General features: G+C 41.9%; 1 protein-coding gene across 2 annotated transcripts in view; it reads right to left on the bottom strand.

Moving 5' to 3' along the window:
* Positions 1-3,336: 3,336 nt before the first annotated feature.
* LOC143018653 (transmembrane channel-like protein 7) overlaps positions 3,337-21,488 on the bottom strand; it is a 70,780-nt gene continuing 52,628 nt past the window's right edge. For both annotated transcript variants that reach the window (XM_076174234.1, XM_076174235.1), the window contains 8 exons: positions 18,650-19,492; positions 17,832-17,916; positions 8,817-8,915; positions 8,061-8,167; positions 7,281-7,379; positions 5,762-6,004; positions 3,978-5,275; positions 3,337-3,645 (listed from right to left, as the gene is read on the bottom strand). In XM_076174234.1, the coding sequence (XP_076030349.1) occupies positions 3,444-3,645; positions 3,978-5,275; positions 5,762-6,004; positions 7,281-7,379; positions 8,061-8,167; positions 8,817-8,915; positions 17,832-17,916; positions 18,650-19,447 (2,931 nt within the window). In that variant the 5' untranslated portion in view covers positions 19,448-19,492 and the 3' untranslated portion in view covers positions 3,337-3,443. The remainder of the gene's footprint in view (positions 3,646-3,977; positions 5,276-5,761; positions 6,005-7,280; positions 7,380-8,060; positions 8,168-8,816; positions 8,916-17,831; positions 17,917-18,649; positions 19,493-21,488) is intronic.

Raw genomic sequence — 21,488 nt, forward strand, 5'->3', positions numbered from 1 at the left:
ATATGTGTATATATATACATATATACATATATATATATATATATATATATATATATATATATATATATAACAACTGAAACCACAGTCGGAGCAGAAGAAAAAAACGGAAACGGTGAGTCTATCTATTTCGACTGAAAACTAGAGTCCTCTTCAGTAGTACAGAAAAAGAAGGGTGCTATACTCGTAATTATACACCCTCTTACAAAAATAAATAAAAGAGGGACAGGGGAAGGACTAAAGGACGCCTGCCCTGACTTAAGTGGTGACCTAGGAAACATGAAGTGTGGAGTCAGGTGGAAGATGCCTGTTGACGATGTTGATGATGAAAAGCCCTTTTGAGATGTTCATATTTGTGTTCTCCTTTCAACCTTTGATGAACATTGACTACTTTTTTCTTAATGGTGTTCAGGTAGTTGTGAACTAACTGTAACTTATCCTAGGAAAGAAATTTGGTCACATTGTTAAAAGAATTGGAGAAGGGGACAATAAGGGAACTTTTGTGGATAAAATGTTTGCCAGTGTTGGATGGAGTGTTAAAAGAGCTAGTTTTGGTTTAGTTAAGGGCTTTATCCAGGAACCAAGGAAGGTAAGCTACTTTAGTGAATTGGGACCCGATGGAATATAATTCATTATCTGAAAATTGGGGGCTTAAAATCCTAAAAGCTCGGAGAAAAATCCCCGACGCTTTGTACGTTATCGGGATGTTGACTAAAAAAAATTAAGATAACTGCCTGAATGGGTATTTTTTATATAAACCGTGAAAGACAGTCTATTCCCATTCCTCTTAATATAAATTTCTAAAAAAAAAAAAAAAGGTGGGGGAATCTTACCCTTTTCTTCCCACTCAATTTTGAAAGGAGAACACAATCCAGGTGTTTATTCGGTCCCATGTAAGGATTGTGATTTAGTTTACATTAGGCAGACAGGGAGAGACTTGGGGACAAGGCTGAATGAATACAAACGTTCCATCAGATACGGGCAAGAAAGTTCAGCAGTGTTTCAGCATGTGAGTCAGTTCAATCACTGTCTCAACTGGGATAAACTGCTCTCATATATAAATCTGGTTGTGGGTTAAGGAGGAAGATGGTGGAATCCACAATAATATAGTACATAACGGATATGAACATCTCAAAGGAGCAGTGGTCTCCTGACATAATTCCAGGACTTTCCATCACCAACATCGTCAACAGGCATCTTCCATCTGACCCCACACTTCATGTTTCCTTGGTTACCACTCGAGTCAGGGCAGGCGTCCTTTAGTCCTTCTCCTGTCACCTTCTGTACTACTGAAGAGGATTGTAGTTTACAGTCGAAATATATAGACTCACCGTTTCAGTTTCTTTCTTCTCCGACTGTGGTTTCAGTTGTGATTTACAAATGTACTACTACATTTGTCACTCGTAATACACACACACACACACACACATATATATATATATATATATATAGTTTATATATATATATATATATATATATATATATATATATATATATATATATATATTGGATGAATGGGCGGAGGAAGAATAAGCGAAGATGGGCTGGAACTCCTTTATTGCTTATACGTTTCGACCGACTGGGTTTCTTCAGTAAGCTGTCTACAAATTGCTTGAACGTTATAATTATACACTCGAAGACTGGGACACGGACAGATCATCCCGCTGGCTGTCTGGGGTACGGGAATGGGAATCCCCAGCCAGCCAGCGGGATGACCTGTCCGTGTCCCCGTTCAAGCAGTTTCTAGACAACTTACTGAAGAAGGCTGAGTCGGTCGAAACGTATAAGCAATAAAGGAGTTCCAGCCAATCTTCGCTTATTCTTCCTCCACCCATACTCTCATACATATATATATATATATATATATATATATATATATATATATATATATATATATATATATATATATGCGTTGTTGAAGTCAACAGCTGCGATAGCATTATTATGCTTGTAGAAATGCTTTTCTAAGTTGCGCACCAACGTGCGGTCATCTGGAAGCAGGTTCTTAAGCAGATTGCTGAAGTCCATGGTGTATATCTCTCGAGACGTCTTTCGGCCTTAACTGGCCATCTTCAGGAGGTGTGGGCTGGTCAAATTGATGACGGAGAATGAATCGAAGTGGCTGTGGGACGGTATATAGCGGTGGGGAGTGGATCACCGGGCAGCGCCCGGGGCGGTGGCGTCAGCCAATCAGCGCACGGGAATCATTCTCTGCCTTCTGGTTGGTAAAGACATTTCGGGCTGTTGCTGGATGTTGATAGCGGGTTTTTGGTTGAAAATGAGCACCGCTTCTGTCATTCTTAGTCGTCTGGTGTCGTTGTTTCTCTCGATGATGGTGGTGTTGTTTTCCATGTGGTGCCTTTTGAGTACGAGCCCATGGCAGAAATAAATAACGTCATACAACATCGACTAGACAACTTTATGCGTCAACAGGAACAACATTTAGCTACACAAAATTTAAAACTCTTTTACAAGGGTACTATGTCTTCAGCCTATAAGGATGACGAAAAAGCCCTCAGAAATATAATCTACAAGAATGTCACACCCACCGACCCGGCTGTAAAAATTGACCTCGTCATCTACTACAAGACACGGAAGACATCCAACTTGGTCATAAAGAACAGCTGCCTACCCAAGACAAGTGATATGCAAGAGGTGAATACCGTGTACGAACACACATGCTCCAGTGGCAACTGCAGTCGCCCTAACTCCAAGTACATCGGCGTAACCACCACAACACTGTCGAAGAGGATCTCAGCCCATTTGCAGGACGGCGCCATAAGGAGGCATTACCTGTACGAACATGGGCTCGTACTCAAAAGGCACCACATGGAAAACAACACCACCATCATCGAGAGAAACAACGACACCAGACGACTAAGAATGACAGAAGCGGTGCTCATTTTCAACCAAAAACCCGCTATCAACATCCAGCAACAGCCCGAAATGTCTTTACCAACCAGAAGGCAGAGAATGATTCCCGTGCGCTGATTGGCTGACGCCACCGCCCCGGGCGCTGCCCGGTGATCCACTCCCCACCGCTATATACCGTCCCACAGCCACTTCGATTCATTCTCCGTCATCAATTTGACCAGCCCACACCTCCTGAAGATGGCCAGTTAAGGCCGAAAGACGTCTCGAGAGATATACACCATGGACTTCAGCAATCTGCTTAAGAACCTGCTTCCAGACGACCGCACGTTGGTGCGCAACTTAGAAAAGCATTTCTACAAGCATAATAATGCTATCGCAGCTGTTGACTTCAACAACGCATGCATCATAAATGGCCTCCTTCCAAAATATATATATATGTGTGTCTGTGTGCATGTATATATATATACATATATATATATATATATATATATATATATATATATATATATATATATATATATACATATCACATATTTATTAGTACGTGTGCGTATTGACATAAAAGAATATCTTCAACCACGATTTTGTCTTAGCCGAGCGTAAGTATTCATGAGAAACACTTTATCTCTGGTGGTGTGCTTGAGTTGTTCCTCAAGGTATTTGATTGTAGTTATCTTGGCCTTGTAGAGGGACACGTAGTAGACTAGAAGGAAGACGAGGATGACCAGGATGGGCAGAGCGAAGACAGCGCTGTCCATAATAAAGAGGAGGGACCTGAAAAAATGATTCAGTCAAAGATAAAAAAAATCACCAGGTTGCTGATATCTAGAAAATTTAATTTATCTACATAAAAACCCTTATCGCCCTCTATAAGTGGGTTAACCAATCCTAAGTACATTTTTGTCTCGACTCTTTCGGAGAGAAAAATAAGTAGGGTTCTTTGTCTACTCACTTCGACACATTTATTTACCTATTATGGGGGATCGCATTTAATGCACCGTTTCATCCCAGTGATGCCCTTGACACTCCTCAATCGTGGATAGTGATTTTTTCAGTTTAAGGAACGACGCCGTAGGAAAGGGATTTAACGAAAAGATCAAACTCACCTGAACCATTCGGCTTCGCCGCACATGCTGAAGACTACGGCGTCCCAAGCAATCCGGAGACCCCGGAAGGCGCCGCAGCCCCGTGAGGGCTGCAGCCATAGGAGAGAGACGCCGATAGCGATGATGGAGAGCATGTAGGCAACAGTCAGCACCGCCATGAACATGTAGGACGACCTCGAGGCCCGGAAGACCTTGGTGGCCGGGACGCAGGTGAAAAAGGCCGCGAACATCTTAAGGCCGAAGTGGAGGATGAGGATGAGGACAGCGATGACCGGGATGAGCGGAGAGAAGAAGGTCCCGAGCCAAAGGAGCGTCTGAGTGTAGATGATGTCGAGCACGTGCGTGGGCACGTCGAATTCGATCATGCCGATGATCCTGCAGAAGGCAAATTTGACGTCGCGGAGGAGGCGTCGGGCTACGTTGACGACAAAAGTGACGCCAATCTTGGTCACGGCGTCGAGTATAAGGAGCGAGTAGATCTGCTTGCCCAGGTGGGTCTCCCAGCACATCGTTTCCTTGGTCGGAGAGCAGTCCTTCTCGCTGACCCCAGTAGCGAAGATCGAAATCTGGGAGATGAGGAGGACCCCAAGGGAGGTAAGACGCACGAGGGCGCTCCTGAAGAGGGTGAGGATCAGCTCGACCCGACCAGAGTAACCCTCCAGGGCCACGATCCTGCTGAAGACATTGGGGAGGATAAAGTTGAGCACCGCCACTGTAACGGTGGGCGCGTACTCCCGCAGGAAATCGTCCGTGCCCTTGTCGTCAGTGGCTTTGACGACGAAGTAGATGGCGGCCCAGCCTCCTCCGAGGAGTGAGACCACGAAAAGGTTAACTATACCGCGGGTCAGGTAGAGAATGACAAGATTCTTCTGGGACCGTCCGGCCTTCCTCTCCTGGAACCTCTCTTCCTCGATGGCCACCCGGACCTCCGTGGCGATCAGTCTCTCTTCTGTCTTGGCCGCCTCACTCTCGGTGATCCCGAAGTCCCAGCCGGCGAAAGCAATATTGGAGTACACTAGCCCGACAGAGGCTGTGGTGGTGACGTTGGTCCTCAGCCAGCGGGAGAGGAAGTAGACGACGTGGAGGAGGGACACCGCGTACACGACGAGCATGGTGATCGGATAGGCCATGTACATCTTGAATCCATCCGCGCCGAGCTTGGGCGAGTAGAAACCGGCAAACAGGAGCGTGTTTTCGAGGAACCCGCTGCCCTGAATGAAGTCTCGGACGAGCTCGATGAAGTCGACGTGGTGCCCCGTGTTGATCGAGGACACGTAGTCTTTCGAGCACTGGAAAACCTGGAGAAAAAAAAAATTGTGTACTGCGCATCGTAACCAAATGAACATGCCTGACATTAGTCACGAGAATTTTTTAAGTCAATCTGTTGCCTCAATTTTTTCCCACAAGAGACCTACGACACAGATATAGCCGGCTACGGTCTCAGAGCTGGACCATAAGTCAGCAACTATGAATTATGTGAATACTGGGGAGTGTAGAATGATATGTTCTGTGTCTCCTACGTAGAGACTGCATATACGGTATAAGATGTCTGTTTCCAGAACAAGTTTGTGTTGGTATTGATTTCGAGATGGGTGGTGACCTGAAACAAAAAGATTAATCATAGGGATAGGGAGCCCCACAGCATCTAGAATGCTGGCGACAGCTACGGACCGTACCCAAGTTTTATATAAATAAATAAGTAAATAAACAAACAAATATATGGGCGAATCACCTGATGAATAAATGAATGAATGAAAAATAAACACAATACCTAGTTCCATTACCATTGACTCGCTGTTGTCCATATCCAGATAGATATCTTGGCACAAATTATCGCTTTGATTGTACACATGCCACCCCCCGTACTGCTGTGGGGCCTGCCACAACGCGGCGGGGACCACCACAGCCCCGAGGAGCACCATGCTGAACACCAGGTCCAGCTTCACCAGCGTGCGGATGAAGTTGAAGACAGCGACCACACTCATGCCGAAACGACCTTCGATCTTCTTGAATGGACGGTCCCATATCTGAGCAAGGAGGTTATTATTAAGACAGTTTCATATATACAACATGTATACAAAGCTCATCCACGAACTCTGGAAATATATCCTCACTTCGAAAAGCAAACTCACTTTATTCTATGGTGAAATAAAAAAAAAATAATGAATGAACAAATAAATGAATGAATAAATAAATAAATAAATACATATACCAAAGGCTTTTTCCCCCTTACATGGGGGGTAGCCAAAAAGAAAAAGGCATAGAAATCACTTCCACCCACTTCACCTCCCGTACATTCCACTCCCCTTCACCCTCCTCCCTCCCTCCCATCTTGGCATCTCCTGGATGACAGGTCATCCCTGCATCCTGTCCATTGCCCTGGGTCAGAAGCAGTGTCGCAAGACACAGCACATCCACAGCAAGGCAGCTTCATAAATTCGGCGACCCGCCCTCTCCGTCCCCTCATGCAGAAAAGAAGACGGGGAGATATCCCTTCGGGCTGCGTCAAATTTTTTCATACATACTTCCTCACTCCCCATCCCCCACCCACTCCCCCTCATGCATCACATCCTCATCTATACACAACCCTTCTCCATTCACCCCTATCCTCTGTCCTCTCCCGTCCTTCCTCCACAGACATTCCTCTCTTTTGTAAAACCCCTTTCAGCCCATCCATCCATCTCATCCTAGGATGCCCCCTCACATTCACTTCTTCCACCTCCGCCTTCCACACTTCTTTTACTAATCTTTCTTCACTCATTCTTTCCATGTGTCCTAACCATCCTAATACTCTTTCATCAATCCTATCTCCCAGCTCCCTTTCCACCCGTTCTCCTCCTCACCTCCTCATTTCTCACTCTATCTAGCCTAGTAACCCTTATCATACTTCTCAGACATTTCATCTCAAACACATTCAAACTCCTTCTCTCTTCCTCTCTCATGTTCCATGTTTCTGCCCCGTACATTGCTGTTGGCACAATCACTCCTTCATACAGTCTCCTCTTAGCATCCATTCCCAGATGTCTATTTCCCATTGCACTTTTATATATATAAATAGACAAATAAGTAAAAACAGTGTGGTAACCCGAGTCAGTACACTTTGCAGCCAGCTGAACACCGACGTACCGTCCAGTTCTTTTCCAATTCAGCAAATCCTGTGTGGCTGGACCTATTCCTCAGTACTTTGGATTCTAGGTGAAATGTAATTGAAAAAACAACATGTAAATAAGGGGCAAGAAGGGAAGGTTTGTGCTTCCCCACCCCATTCGTGCAAGTCGAACCCCCTATTTAATATGCACTCACCCTCAGCCCACTCGTGTAGTTCTTCAGCTTGGAGCCGCCCCTGCTGACGAAGTCTGTGACGGGGCGAGCGCCCTCGAACCAGGCGGCACCCATCTCACTCTGCCGTCAGAAGAAGAAAATCAACCAGTACAAAATATATTTTTTTTATTCTGGCTGTCGTTGGACTGCTTAATTCATCTCTGCAACAGCACCACGTCGTAAGCAAAAAAATGTTCTCAAAGAACTCCTTCCTTACCGGATAGTATTTCCCTTTTCATTCCATCTACCGCCAGACTATTAATCATATCCGTTGCGCCCCCCCCCCCGCCCCGCTTATTGGAAGCGAAGGACTTTAATGCAGTCGTGATCTCACTGGCCCTATATACAGTTGCCTCGAGTCAACAGTTGTCATTACTATTCATCAACGGGAATGAAATGAAATAAACAATTATATATACACAAAAACATTCTACAAGTCCCCACGTAATCATGTACAAATGTAATAATGGTGGAGGATGAAATGAGGGACTTGAATATTGGTAGTGACGGGGGGAGTGAGGTAGAGAAGGAAGGAGGGAGAGGAGAGAAAAGGGGGAGGGAAGAAATAAGGGAGGGAGAGAAGGAGAGGAAGGAAGGGGAATAAGGAGGAAAGGAGAAAGGGAGGGAGGGAGGACAGCAGCCACCTCACCCAACCACTCACCCACCCGCCTGAGGGTTTCAGGGATTCAGGGCGAAGAAGTGGGGTGACGTCACACGCCCTCGTTTCAGTTATTTCAGTTTCATCCCCGGCCCTCCCCTTACCTGAATGATGGCCTTCAGCTCCTGGCGGTACTGCCGGCGACGGGAAATGGACATGGGCAGCTCCCGCACCCGCGCCAGCTCGGCCTGGGCCTTGTCTCCTGTCATTACTGAAAAAGAAAGATTAACTATTGGCTGAAAACTAAAAAGAAGAAGTTTTAGCTAAAACCTACAATGCTAAGGAAAACAATAACAACCGCTGCAAGCTTCAAAGAAAGCAACTTATTTTTAGCTGTGGCCTTAAAGATTAATGTGCACTTCTACCACCACCACTCCCCAGCATATATCTACATATAATTTTTTTTCGTATTGGAATTTTTTTTTTTTATTAAATAAAAGTGTGCAGTAAATGAAAATGAGCGTATATTTTTGTTTTTATAATTTCTGTACAAGGAACTAGTTGAGAAAATAATACACAATCTAAGGTCTTAATATATTGAATTAGGCAATATTTTATTACATGGAAAAGGTGGCTTGTCTACAACTCGATGCTGCTGCAGTGTGCCACCGAAACTAAAGTAAAGAACCAAAGAACTTTTTAAACTGGGATAATCATTAAGAAAAAAAAGTACGGTTAAATTCAGTGTGAAAATCCCTATATTCTCAGGAACAATAATAAAAATACATAATTCTTTAATGAAGATAATATCAATAGCCAATTTTATAATCAGAATATAGGCTAGGCGTAGGAAATATAAAAAAAAAATGGTGGGCGATTTATGGAGTCAGAATGACCTGGCTGTGGAAAAGGACACTTACGCTCTTCTTTGATCGCCGTGGTCGTCGTAGCCTCACCGGTCGATTGACGAGGACGCTGAGAAACTCGACGTCGGTCGCCCCGAAAACGGAGGGTGCCGCCTGCCACGAAGGACAAGAAGCCAATGTAACAACAGGGATGAATAAAATAACCTGGTGGCCAGCCAGAATAAAGGGAAAAGTGACACCCGGCTCACGAGAAATAGAGAGCAGAAGAAAAGATGTGGGTGATAAGGGAAGATGAACACCATCTGAAAATGTAATTATCAAGTTATTGTACGTGTGATGAACACGTACATACATGGATGCAACCGTATACATAAACTCTCAATCACACTTAAAAAAACACACACACAGACACACACACACACACTTGAACGGACGCACACATTTGAACCCATGCGCACACACATATACACACGCACACATTTGAATGCATGCATGTACACCGCTCGTGACCTCAGCTCAGTCCGCTCGTGACCTCAGCTAGAGACCTCGTTTTTCTGCAAAGACACCAGCTAGCGAATACCTGTGAATTTTATATCTCCGAATAGTGTTAAGTGATTGTGTTGTGTTTTTGTAATTGTATACGTATAGCGCTATACAGTTACAGATATAAGATAAAGTGCAGTGTTCTATTTAAATTCAAAACAGTTTTCTGTTACCGTACTCCAAAGGTAGGAGAAATAGTATAAGGTAAGCAGAGTAAGCTTCGCGTATTTAGTTTATTAGAGACCGCTTTGATTTTTTGTTGTTGTTGATTTGTATTTTCTCTTTGCCGTTTTTATTGCTGAAGGGGGAGCGAAATGGCTTGTGAAGGTTGCGTGAACCTAGAGGTCCGTCTCAGGATGTGTGAGGAGGAAATTCGTCTTCTCAGGAGTGCGCTCCGTGAGAAGAGTGAACCCTCCCCTCAACCCAAAGAGCGTTCCACTTCTTCACCTACTGTCACTGCCGTGAGCGAGTGGCGCTCCGTGGGGTCCCGTTTGTCGAGCCCGCGTTCGGTAGACGTGTGCCCTGTGGAGCAACCGCTGGCTCTAGCCAATCGTTTTGCTCTACTGGAGGATGAAGTGGCTGAAAACCAGGAGTTCTTGGTGGTGGGGGACTCCATGGTTCGAGGCTATGACGACATCCTGCAGCGAAAGACTAAGCGACGTTGCAAGCTTGTATGTCAACCGGGCCGTGGGATCGTTGATTGTACCCGGTCCATCAGGGAGCAAGGACGGAAGAGCACGGTTACGATTGTTCATACGGGAAGTAACGATGTAGGTAGGGTGAGATCAGAGGAGCTTGTTCGGAATTACAAGGTCCTCCTTCAGGAGATGAAGGAACGTGGGAGCCGTCACGTAGTCTGTGGGATCCTCCCGAGGATCTACGCAGGCTCGTGTTGGAACAGTAGAGCCATAGGGATCAATGATAGGGTATCGCAGTTTTGCACACAATTGGGATACCACTTTCTTGATCCTTGGTATCTCTTTTCTAGGCGCCATGACCTTTACGCTTCTGACGGGATCCACCTTACCCGCAGAGGCAAAGATGTTCTTACAAACCTCACTGTGGGAGTTTGTAATGAACTAGCTCCTTTTTTAGGGTAGAAGCCCAAAGGGAAGGGGAAATAGAATGTACTTGGGAAAACAGTGTAGAGTATAGCATTAATGTAGAACAATGTACCAGTATAGGACAAAATATAATTTTAGGATATAATGTCGCTAGAGGACGAAATGTCACATTAGGATATGTCATAGGACAAAATATCGCAATGGGATGTAATGACAGTGGAGGACAAAAGATCACGATGGGAAGTAATGATAGTGGAGAACAAAATATCACGATAGGATGTAATGATAATGGAGGAGAAAATATCACGGTAGGATATAATGTCAGTGAAGGCCAAAATGTAATTTTAGGAAGGGATACCGGACAGAATGTCAATGAAGCCCAAAATATCATGATAGGGTGTAATGTCGCTAGAGGACGAAATGTCACATTAGGATGTAATGTCATAGGACAAAATGTCACAATGGGATGTAATGACAGTGGAGGACAAAAGATCACGATGGGAAATAATGATAGTGGAGAACAAAATATCACGATAGGATGTAATGATAATGGAGGAGAAAATATCACGGTAGGATATAATGTCAGTGAAGGACAAAATATAATTTTAGGAAGGGATACCGGACAGAATGTCAATGAAGGCCAAAATATCAAGATAGGATGTAATGACAGTGGAAGACAAAAGATCACGATGGGATGTAATTATAGTGGAGGAAAAAATATCACGGTAGGATATAATGTCACTGGAGGACAAAATATAATTTTACAAAGGGATGCCGGACATAATGTCACTGAACGACGGGAGGGCGGCGTGAATCACGGTGACGTAGGGGGACAAAATGTACAAAATAGATCGGATGACCGTGATCGACCAGATGTCCGTGATGGGGGAAATGTTAATTTTGATAGGAGAAATGTTAATGAGGCATTGAATGTCAATGAAGGACCAAATAATAATAATATAGAGCAAGGCATAAATAAAAAACAAAATGATAATATAAGACATGATATTGAAACTCAAAATGTGTCAAAAAGAAATAATCACGAGTTTCTTAAAACCATGTACTTTAATGCTCGTAGTATTAGGAACAAATTTCAAGAAATACAGGCGTATATCAAAAGCGAAAATCTCGATATGATAGGAATAACTGAGACATGTTTAAATGGTACAGAGTTTGAAGCTGAATTTAATATTGCGGGATTTAAACACTTTCATCAGGATAGAAACCATAAGAAAGGTGGGGGTGTTCTATTGTACGTTAAAAACAATGTTCATGCTTGTGTTTTAGAGAAAGTGAAACAGGATGCATATGACAGTTTGTGGGTTGAGTTAACCCATACAAATGGACAAAAAATGAATATAGGTGTAATATATAGGCCAAAGACATTATCATTAGCAGACGACAAACTGTTATTTCAAGAACTGTCTAGTTTCTGCAACCGGGATTTATTGATAATGGGTGATTTCAATTTTACTGACATTGATTGGATGACCCTTGAACATGGCCATATAGGTAGTCGCTTGATTGATTTTCTTGGTGACAATTACTTTATTCAGCATGTAAAAGAGCCCACAAGATATGGAAACTTACTCGATCTTTTGATCACTAGCCGCGAAAGCATGGTAACTGATGTAGAAGTCGGTGAATCTGTTGCAAATAGCGATCACAACTTAGTCAGATTCAAACTCCTAAACAATTTTAGAATAGATACTTGTGCTTCTAAAATACCCGATTTCAGTAAAGCTCAGTTCATAGGACTACGTCAGGAGCTTCAGCTTACAGATTGGGAGGCAAAATTAAACGAAAGGCCTGTAGATCAGATGTGGGAAATATTTCAAAATACGCTCACTAAGATGATTCAAACTTACATTCCTTTTAAGGACAGACGTCCCCCAAATCAGGCTCGCCCAAAGTGGCTCGACAAAGAAACTGAAAAAAGTATTGCTAAAAAGAGACAGGCTTATAAGAAATATAAGTACTCGGGTGCACCTAATGACTATGAAAGTTATGTATTAATACAGAGAGATTTAAAAAAGACAATAAGAAAAAGAAAACGACAATACGAAATGAACATCGCTGATAAATCCAAAGATAATCCCAAAGAAATCTATAGTTACATTAGAGATAAAAAGGTTGTTAGGAATCACATTGGTCCACTATTATCTGCTGACGGTCAACTTGAATATTCAAATGAAGGAATGTGTAATATCTTAAACAATTATTTTAGCTCGGTATTCGTAAACGAAACACCTCAAAGTGAATTCCAAACTGAAACCTGTGAAAAGTCTGGGGTAAACTTACTACGGTAAATATAACAAAAGAAAAAATTAAAAGGTGTATAGACAAACTCAAAGTTAATAAAACACCAGGGCCTGACGGTTGGCATCCAAGAATCTTAAAGGAAATGAAAAATGAGATTGTTGTTTCATTATAAATTATTTTCAAGAAATCCATCATATCCGGAGATGTCCCAAGAGAATGGAAGCTAGCTAACGTTACTCCCATATTCAAAAAAGGTGACAAAAAGAAGCCAAATAACTATAGGCCTATAAGTTTGACTTCAATTGTAGGAAAAATAATGGAAACTATCATCAGAGATGCTATCGAATATCATATAGAAAGTAACCGTTTGATAAATGATAGCCAGCATGGTTTCAGACGGAAACGTTCTTGCGTGACTAACTTACTCGAATTCTACAACACAGTTATCTCGAATTATGACAAAAGAAACAATATAGATTTAATATATCTAGATTTTGCAAAAGCTTTTGATACCGTCCCACACGAAAGACTACTTACTAAATTAGCTTTGCATGGAATAAGTGGTAGCCTATTAGGTTGGACTAGTAATTGGTTGAAAGGTCGAAAACAGAGAGTTGTTTTAAATGGAAAAACTTCTGGATGGAAAAGTGTTGCAAGTGGAGTTCCTCAGGGTTCCGTTCTTGGGCCACTTCTATTCATAGTATATATAAATGATATAGACCATGGACTAAAATCTACTGTTTCCAAATTTGCTGATGATACAAAACTGTGCGGAGTGGCAAATGATCACCCAAACCAATTAGATATTCAAGAAGATTTAGATAAATTACAGCAATGGTCTGAAAAGTGGCTAATGAAATTTAACACAAGTAAATGCAAGGTAATGCACATAGGTAAAAATAACAGTAAGTACGATTACAAGTTATTTGGAAATTCGTTAACAAAAGTGGATAGTGAAAAAGATCTCGGCGTAATTATCAGTAACGACCTCAAATCATCCAAGCAGTGTATTTCAGCCTCTGAGAAAGCAAATAAGATTCTGGGATTGATTGCGCGATCTTTTGATTTCAAAAGTCCATCACTCATTAACAAGCTATATAAATTGTTAGTTCGTCCACATTTGGAATATGATGTTTCCGTATGGTCACCGAATCTCATTAAAGACATTGACAGACTGGAAAAAGTACAACGGCGAGCCACAAAACTGATTCCAAATATCAAAAATAAATCATACGAAAATCGACTTAAGCACATGAATCTGTTTTTCCTAAAAAAGCGTAGACTCAGAGGTGACTTGATACAGGTCTTTAAGATTTTAAAGGGAATTGACAACATCAAAAGTGACCAAATTTTCACATTGAATGAGAATCAGACAAGAAACAATGGTCTCAAATTGTCCGGAAATAGATTCAATTTGGAAGTAGGTAGAAACAACTTTGCCAACCGTGTAGTTAATGAATGGAATAAACTTCCTGCACAGGTAGTGCAATGTAGTTCAGTTCGAAGCTTTAAGAATCATTTAGATAAATACCTAAGTAAGATGCTGTAATGATTATGATTTATGTTATATTATTTGTTTTTGTTTTGTTATAATTTGTCTGTCTGATTTTCATTTATTATTAGTTATATGTCAATTTATTATCATTTACTATTTACCTGTTTGTTTATTATTTTAACTATACCTATGCATTTATTTATGTATTATATTTGTTATTTACATTATTATAGTTTTTATTTATTATTAATATGATTTTTTTTTTTTGCATCCGACCTAGATATGGATCAAAAGGTCTCCTGTCGGCATGCTCCGCCTTTGTAATCCTTTGTAATGTACACACACACTTGAACGCACGAACGCACACACACATACTTGAACGCATGTACGTACGCACGCACGCATGCACACACACACACACACACACACAGATTTGTGAGAGAAAAATAAGAGAAAATTTTAGTAATAGATGTTTTGAGAGTAATACAAAACAAAGAGCAAGAATTAGAAAAGGAAATAGAGGAAAGGTATAACATAGGAAGGTATGTAGAAGAAGGAAATCGACCCATAAAGATCAAACTAAGGTAACAAAGGGCAGCGGAAGAGAAACTAGCATAAACAAGTAAGATAGGTAATACTGAGCACTATAAAGATGTATTGATAAAAGAAAGAGGAAAGAGAAAGAGAGAAGACATTAAGAAGCGAAGCTTAAAAAAAAAAACGGAGCCCGAGAAAATTAGGTTCTTTTAGAGAATGTTAAACATGAGACTGAGAAAATTGTATCTTCAAGAAAAGAAACGAAAGTAACAAAAACAAAACAAAAAAGAGATGGAGAGTGCAGAAAATTAAAAGTGCTTTATACTAATATAAATGTTTTAATTTCAGGATTAAATGAGCTTAATGATTAATTGTCAGACATAATGGCAACTGTAGAAACAAAATTGAGGGGTCCACTATCACTTAACAGTGTTGGAAATAGATTACATAATCACTGACTTAGAAATAGAGAGGAAAAGCAGGGTGGAAGGTTACAAATGGAGAGAATAGTGTGGAAATGATCACGATAAGAGTTGAAGATAAAGACATGAAAAAGAGAACGTTTGTGGTAATCTATGTGTCCCCAAAAATGGGTTCCTGGAGAGAGAGAGATTACTTTAAAATGATAGAGGATACAAGGATTTCATTAAACGAGATGCTGAAAGATGAAGGAAACGTGGTACTTATGGAAAATTTCAACTGCAAAGAAATATGTTGGGAAGAGATGACAGTGAAAGGTGGAGAGGAATTATGGGGAAATGTATTACTTGACATGGCTATGGAATATGCAATGACACAGTGGGTAAAGGAGACCACCAGATATAGAAATGATAAAGGGCCGTCAAGACTGGGTTTATTCTTTACGTCAGACCACATATTACTTGAACTAGAAGTGAAGGAGGAAATATATATGGAGAAAAATGATAAATACAGAATAGGTAGACTGGTATATAGTAAAACGGACTTTGTGAAAGTTAAGATTCTTTTTTTCTTTTCTTTTTTCAAGAAGCGAGTTAGGATAAATTTCACAACGAAAAGACGCGAGTTTAAGAAAAATTTAAGATTCTGAAGGAAATCTATAATGAAGGGATGGATAAATATGTACCAAGACAAAAACAGAAAAAGAAATATGATAAGTGCTGGTTTACCAGAAACTGCAGCGAGGCAAAAAAAAATAATAAATTAATAAATAAAAATAAAAATAAAAAAAACGAGATAAAGCTTGGGAAAGATGGAACAAATACAAAAAATCCTAGAAAGTGGCAAACATATAACAAGGAAAGGAATGAATATGTAAAAATACGCAGGGAAGAAAAAAAAAGTGAAAAACACATAATAGAAAAATGTAAGGATCAACCAAAACTATTCTAGATATGTGAATTATAAATTTAAAAAAAAGCATGAAATATAGAAACTGAGTACACAAAAGATATATAGATGGCTGAGGTCATGAGTAAACATTTCAAATCGGTTGTCACTAGAGAAAAAGTACAGCACTGAGATGAAGGGTGAGAAGTATAATCTCCCTATGTAGGAAATATCAACACGAGTTGAAATAATGGCTCAAATAACAAACCTTGATGTCAGGAAACCGCACGGCCCGGATGGAATTACAAACTGGATACTAAAGGAGTGTAAAGAAGAATTGGTAGGCAAAATATATAAGTTGTTCGCTTAAGGAAGGAAAAATACCAGAAGACTGGAAAGAGGCCAACATTATACCAATATGTAAAGGAGGTAACAAGGAAGACCCAACAAATTACAGACTTTCCCTTACAAGTACTGTAGCCAAAAAATGCGAAAAAATTATCAAAATAGATGGACAAAACATCTGGAAGAAAACAACATACTAAAACCGAGACAGTTTGGATTCAAATAGGGAATATCATGTGCCACAAATCTGATCTGCTTTTACTCAAGACTATTAGATATAATACAGGAAAGGGACGGATGGGCTGATTGTGCTCTCCTAGATCTATAAAGAAAAATTATAGAATGCAACATAGAAAACTATTGGGAAAACTGAAAATCATAGGAGGGGTACAAGATAAACTACTGGAATGGATGGAGGATTTCTTGAATGGAAGAAAAATTAAAGTAGTGCTCAGAGATAAAGGTTCTACTTGGGAAGAGGTGATTAAGGGACTTCCACAGGAATCGGTACTGGTTCCAATAATGTTTGCTATTTTGTAAATGACATGGACGAGAGTGTGGACAGTTATATGAACTTTTTTGCTGATGTTGCAAAATTGAGAAAAGTGAATACTGAAATAGACTGTGAGTCGCTGCACAGAGATCTAAACAAAATTTGGGAATGAAGTCATAAGTGGAAAGTGGACTTCAACATCAAGATATGTAGTATCATGGAATTTGTAAAAAGTAAAGACAGGATATCAGGACAATATAAAATAGGTGAAAAGGATGTAAAGAAAGTGGGATTTGAAAAAGACCTGGGAGTAATCATCACAAAGGACATGACCCCTGATAAAAAGATAAATAAAATTGTCGGAGAAACCTACAGCTTGCTGAGGTCAATAAAAGTGGCATTTACTTATTTGAACGAAGAAATGGTGAGGAAAATGCTAGTCGCACTAATAAGACCAAGACTGGAGTACACAGTGACATTTTTGTCACCGAGTATCAAAAAGAATATAAGGAAATTTGAAAGAATCCAAAGAGCAACTATGAAGATGGCCCCACACTTTCAGAACTGTCATACGAAGAGAGACTGTCAAAACTAAAGTTACCGACCCTGGAACAAAGAATAGAAAGAGGAGACTTGTTGACCATTTATAGAATCATGAGAGGTACGGAAGTCCTTGATAGAGAAGACTTACTAAATTGGGATACGAGAAATACAAGAGGAAATTGAAAGAAACTCTAAAAGGACAGTTATAGAAGACCTGGAAAAACAGCTTTCCCCATAGAATGGTGTATGTATGGAACAAACCATACACGAATTTAAGAACAATTTAGATACTGTGAGATACAGAGACGGAACCCACGACCATAGCTCTTCTTCCCGTAAGATACAATTAGGTAAATACAACTAGGTAAAACATACACACACACACACACACACACCAGACGGTTTTATTTATGTGAATCCAAAACCTCAGCTGTACAAAACTGCCTGGCAGATGAACAGGTCTTAGCATCTTCACTTACCTGCAGCTCCTTCCATCCGGGACGGGAGAAACTGGGCCAGGCTGGCGTCGGGTCTCCTGAGGGTGGCGTAGACCAGGTCCCATCCCTGTAGGAGGATGAAGAGACAAAATGGTAGGACACAAGTATTAAAACTCACCAGATGGTGGGGTTCCCCTTTCCCTAGAGTCTGTAAAGCCCACATTTTCATATTTGTCCACCAAAGTGGGTTGTCATCCTTTGCTTAAGCTTATTTCCAAGATATACACTGTGATAGACTGTTTAAAATTTGAACTTCTTTCGTCGCAACTACGCTAACGAAATGCTCTCGGGTGGGAGGAGGAGGGAGAGGGGGAGGGGGAGGAGGAAGGGAAGAGGGTTGTACGGCTTCATGAAACGGCCATCAAATCTAATTTTCGATCCCTATAACCAAAACTTGCCTAAACCTCCACTGCCTGTCTTGTCCCCTCACACTACTACTTCTGCCCCTTCTCCTTTTCTTTTCTCCCTCTCCCCTCTCTCTCTCTCTCTCTCTCTCTCTCTCTCTCTCTCTCTCTCTCTCTCTCTCTCTCTCTCTCTCTCTCTCTCTCTCTCTCTCTCTCTCTCTCTCTCTCTCTCTCTCTCTCTCTCTCTCTCTCTCTCTCTCTCTCTCTCTCTCTCTCTCTCTCTCTCTCTCTCTCTCTCTCCTCTCCTCCCTCTCTCCAAAGTAGTTTCTCCTCCCGTATCACTCCTAATTGCATCTATTGGTATTTTCCCACCACCCGACCAGTACCCCGGGTAAGCTACTTACATACTCTGGCCTGTCATTATAGGAAAAGAATCAATTCTCAACGAGAAAGAACCTGATCAGAATTGTATCGCCTCCCGTCGTAGATGTCCCCGTTGTCGCCCCAGGCCTTCTGACGCTGCTGGAGATCCTCAGCGTCTCCCGTCGTCCACCTCCTCCAACCTTCTCCCTCGCTCTGAGAAGGAGACAGCCGGCTCCTCCCATGCCTTCGTTCTTCCATCTCGATGCCGACCTCCGAGAACTTGGAGTTGCGTCTTATGCGGTCCCAGCGGGAGGGCGGATTCCTCACGTTCCTAGGTGCCTGGGGCTGCCGAACCGCCTGTCCATCAGGAGACGAGGATTCGGGAGGTGCCCTCTGCTCCCACTGCTCAGGAGGCTTTATCTCCCTCCGCTCAGAATGTTCCCTTTGCTTCCACCGATCGGGGGATTTCCTCTCCTCCCTCTTCTGGCTCCACTGCTCTCGGGGTCCCCACTGCTTCCCCCGCTCTGAAGGTTCCCTCTGGCCCCACTGCTCTCGAGGTTCCCCCTGCTCCCTCCGTTGAGAAGGTTCCCTCTGCTCTCTCCGTTCTGGATATCTCCTCTGCCCCCACTGCTCATTCTGTTGAGAATGTTCCCTCTGCTCCCTCCGCTCTGGAGATCTCCTCTGCCCCCACTGCTCTCGAGGTCCCATCTGCTTCCTCTGATCAGGGGATCTCCTCTGTCCCCACCGCTCTTGAGGTCCCCACTGCTTCCTCTGTTGCCGCCACTGGTGGTGGTACTGCTCCTCATCTTGGTCTTGTTGCCGATCTCTATGCGGTCTCGCGTGCTGAGTGCGGTCGGGCATGAAGGAGGGATTGTCGTAGTAGGAGGACATCGTGGGTAGATGGTGGCCTAGTCAGAAGGCAACGCCAAAAGTGTACTGAAAAAAAAAATACTCTGTGAGCGAGTAAAGCTAGTGGGCAAAAGATATAGTCATCCCTAAAATATACATTGGGCGCTACAAAAGAAAATGTAAATTGCAATAATGTAGAAGAAAATGTTTATCATAACGAACTCTGGTTTAGTACCCAGGGGGAGAATTGGGAATGAAATTGGTCAATCAGTCAATCAATCAATTAATCAATCAATCAATCAATCAATCAGCCATCCTGAGTCCACTGCTGAGTAAAGGCCTATTTCATGCCATTCCATAGTTTCTCCAAGGGTAAGTCATGTGTGACTAATCTTCTATCTTTTTACACTAAAGTATATATGGCGTCAGATAACAATGAAAGCTACGATGTTATTTACCTTGACTTTAACAAAGCGTTCGACAAGGTCCCCCACCAGAGACTACTAAATAAAATCAAAGGTCATGGCATAGGAGGAAAAGTGTTAGAATTGATTAGAGATTGGATCAGTGACAGAGGACAGCAGTTCACCATAAATGGCGTAAAATCCAGATAGGGGAGTGTTTCTAATGGACAGTGGCGGCGGCAGGGGGGGGGGGCTTTAGCTCCCCAAAAAAGTGGCCAGCCCCCCATTAGCCCCCCCAACTGAAATGAGCAAATTGAAAATTTATAACGCTCATTGAAATAATTTTATTAAGTGGAATTTTTAATTGCCAGGGCTAAAGATTTGTCAGCCATCAGTGCTAGCCCAACCATTAACCCCCTCCCCTTCTGAAATGAGGATAATATATGTGTATTATCATATTACTATTAGCCCCCCCAAAAAAAAAATTTGCTCAGCCCCCCCCTTAGCCTCCCCAACTAAAAATTCCTGGCGCCGCCGCTGCTAATGGAGTTTACCTGGGCTCGGTTTTGGGTCCCTTATTGTTTGTTATGTACATAAACGACTTGGACAATGGGATTAATAGTGATGTTAGTAAGTTTGCGGACGACACTAAAATGGAAAGTCCAATTAGATTATGAGACGACGCCGAGATTTTGCAGGATGATCTTAACAAATCGTTCACATGGTTGGCAAATAAACTTCAATATCTCCAAGTGCAGCGTGTTAAACGCAGAGCTACACAACCCCGAAAATAGATATAGCTTAGATAACACTTTTTAAGAGAAAACAGAGTGCGAGAGAGACTTGGGAGTTCTAGTGAGCCCTGACCTTAAATCCAGAAAACGGTGCATTACCGTTAGCAATAAAGCTAACAGCGCATTAGGTTTCATTGCTAGGACGGTTACAAATAGAAGTGCAGAGGTAATTATCAAACTCTATTCAGCATTAGTTTGGCCTATCCTTGACTATGCGATACAGTTTTGGTCTCCGTCTTTTAGAATTGACATCAATTTACTAGAATCAGTACAGAGGAGAATGACCAAAATGATACATGGGCTCAAAATTTTACCTTACAAAGAGAGGCTTGGGCACCGTAACTTACACTCTCTGGAAAGACACAGAGTGCGGGGTGATCTAATAGAGCTGTTCATGTAGATCAAAGGCTTTAACAAGGGTGATACAAATAAGGTCATCTAATTAAGACAACAGGGCAGGACTCGCAGTTATGGAATTAAACTGGACAAATTTAGATTTAAGAAGGAAATAGGAAAAAAATTGTTTATTAATAGGGTGGTCCACAAATAGAATAGACTTAGTAACCATGTAGTGATCGCTGAAACTATCGGTTGTTTTAAGAAATGGTTAGACAACTTTATGAATGGGAATGACAGGACATGGAGCTACCTAGTGTAGGCTTTATGGTCTCTTACAGTCTCCTTCATCCGTATGTTCATGATCCGCATGATTGCGCCAATATCTGCTACGTTTCTCCTGCAGACTTCTTTGTCTCGCCTCTCCACCTTCTGTCTGGCCTCCCTCTTGCACGTTTTCCATCTCGCGGTATCCACTCAGTAACACACTTGCTCCATCGCTCGTCATTCGTTCGCGCTAATTTTCTTGTTCAGCTCCACTTTATCTCT

The sequence above is a fragment of the Oratosquilla oratoria genome, chromosome 35, assembly GCF_046742065.1.
Source record: "Oratosquilla oratoria isolate Oo_2021 chromosome 35, ASM4674206v1, whole genome shotgun sequence".
NCBI classification, from domain to species: domain Eukaryota; kingdom Metazoa; phylum Arthropoda; class Malacostraca; order Stomatopoda; family Squillidae; genus Oratosquilla; species Oratosquilla oratoria.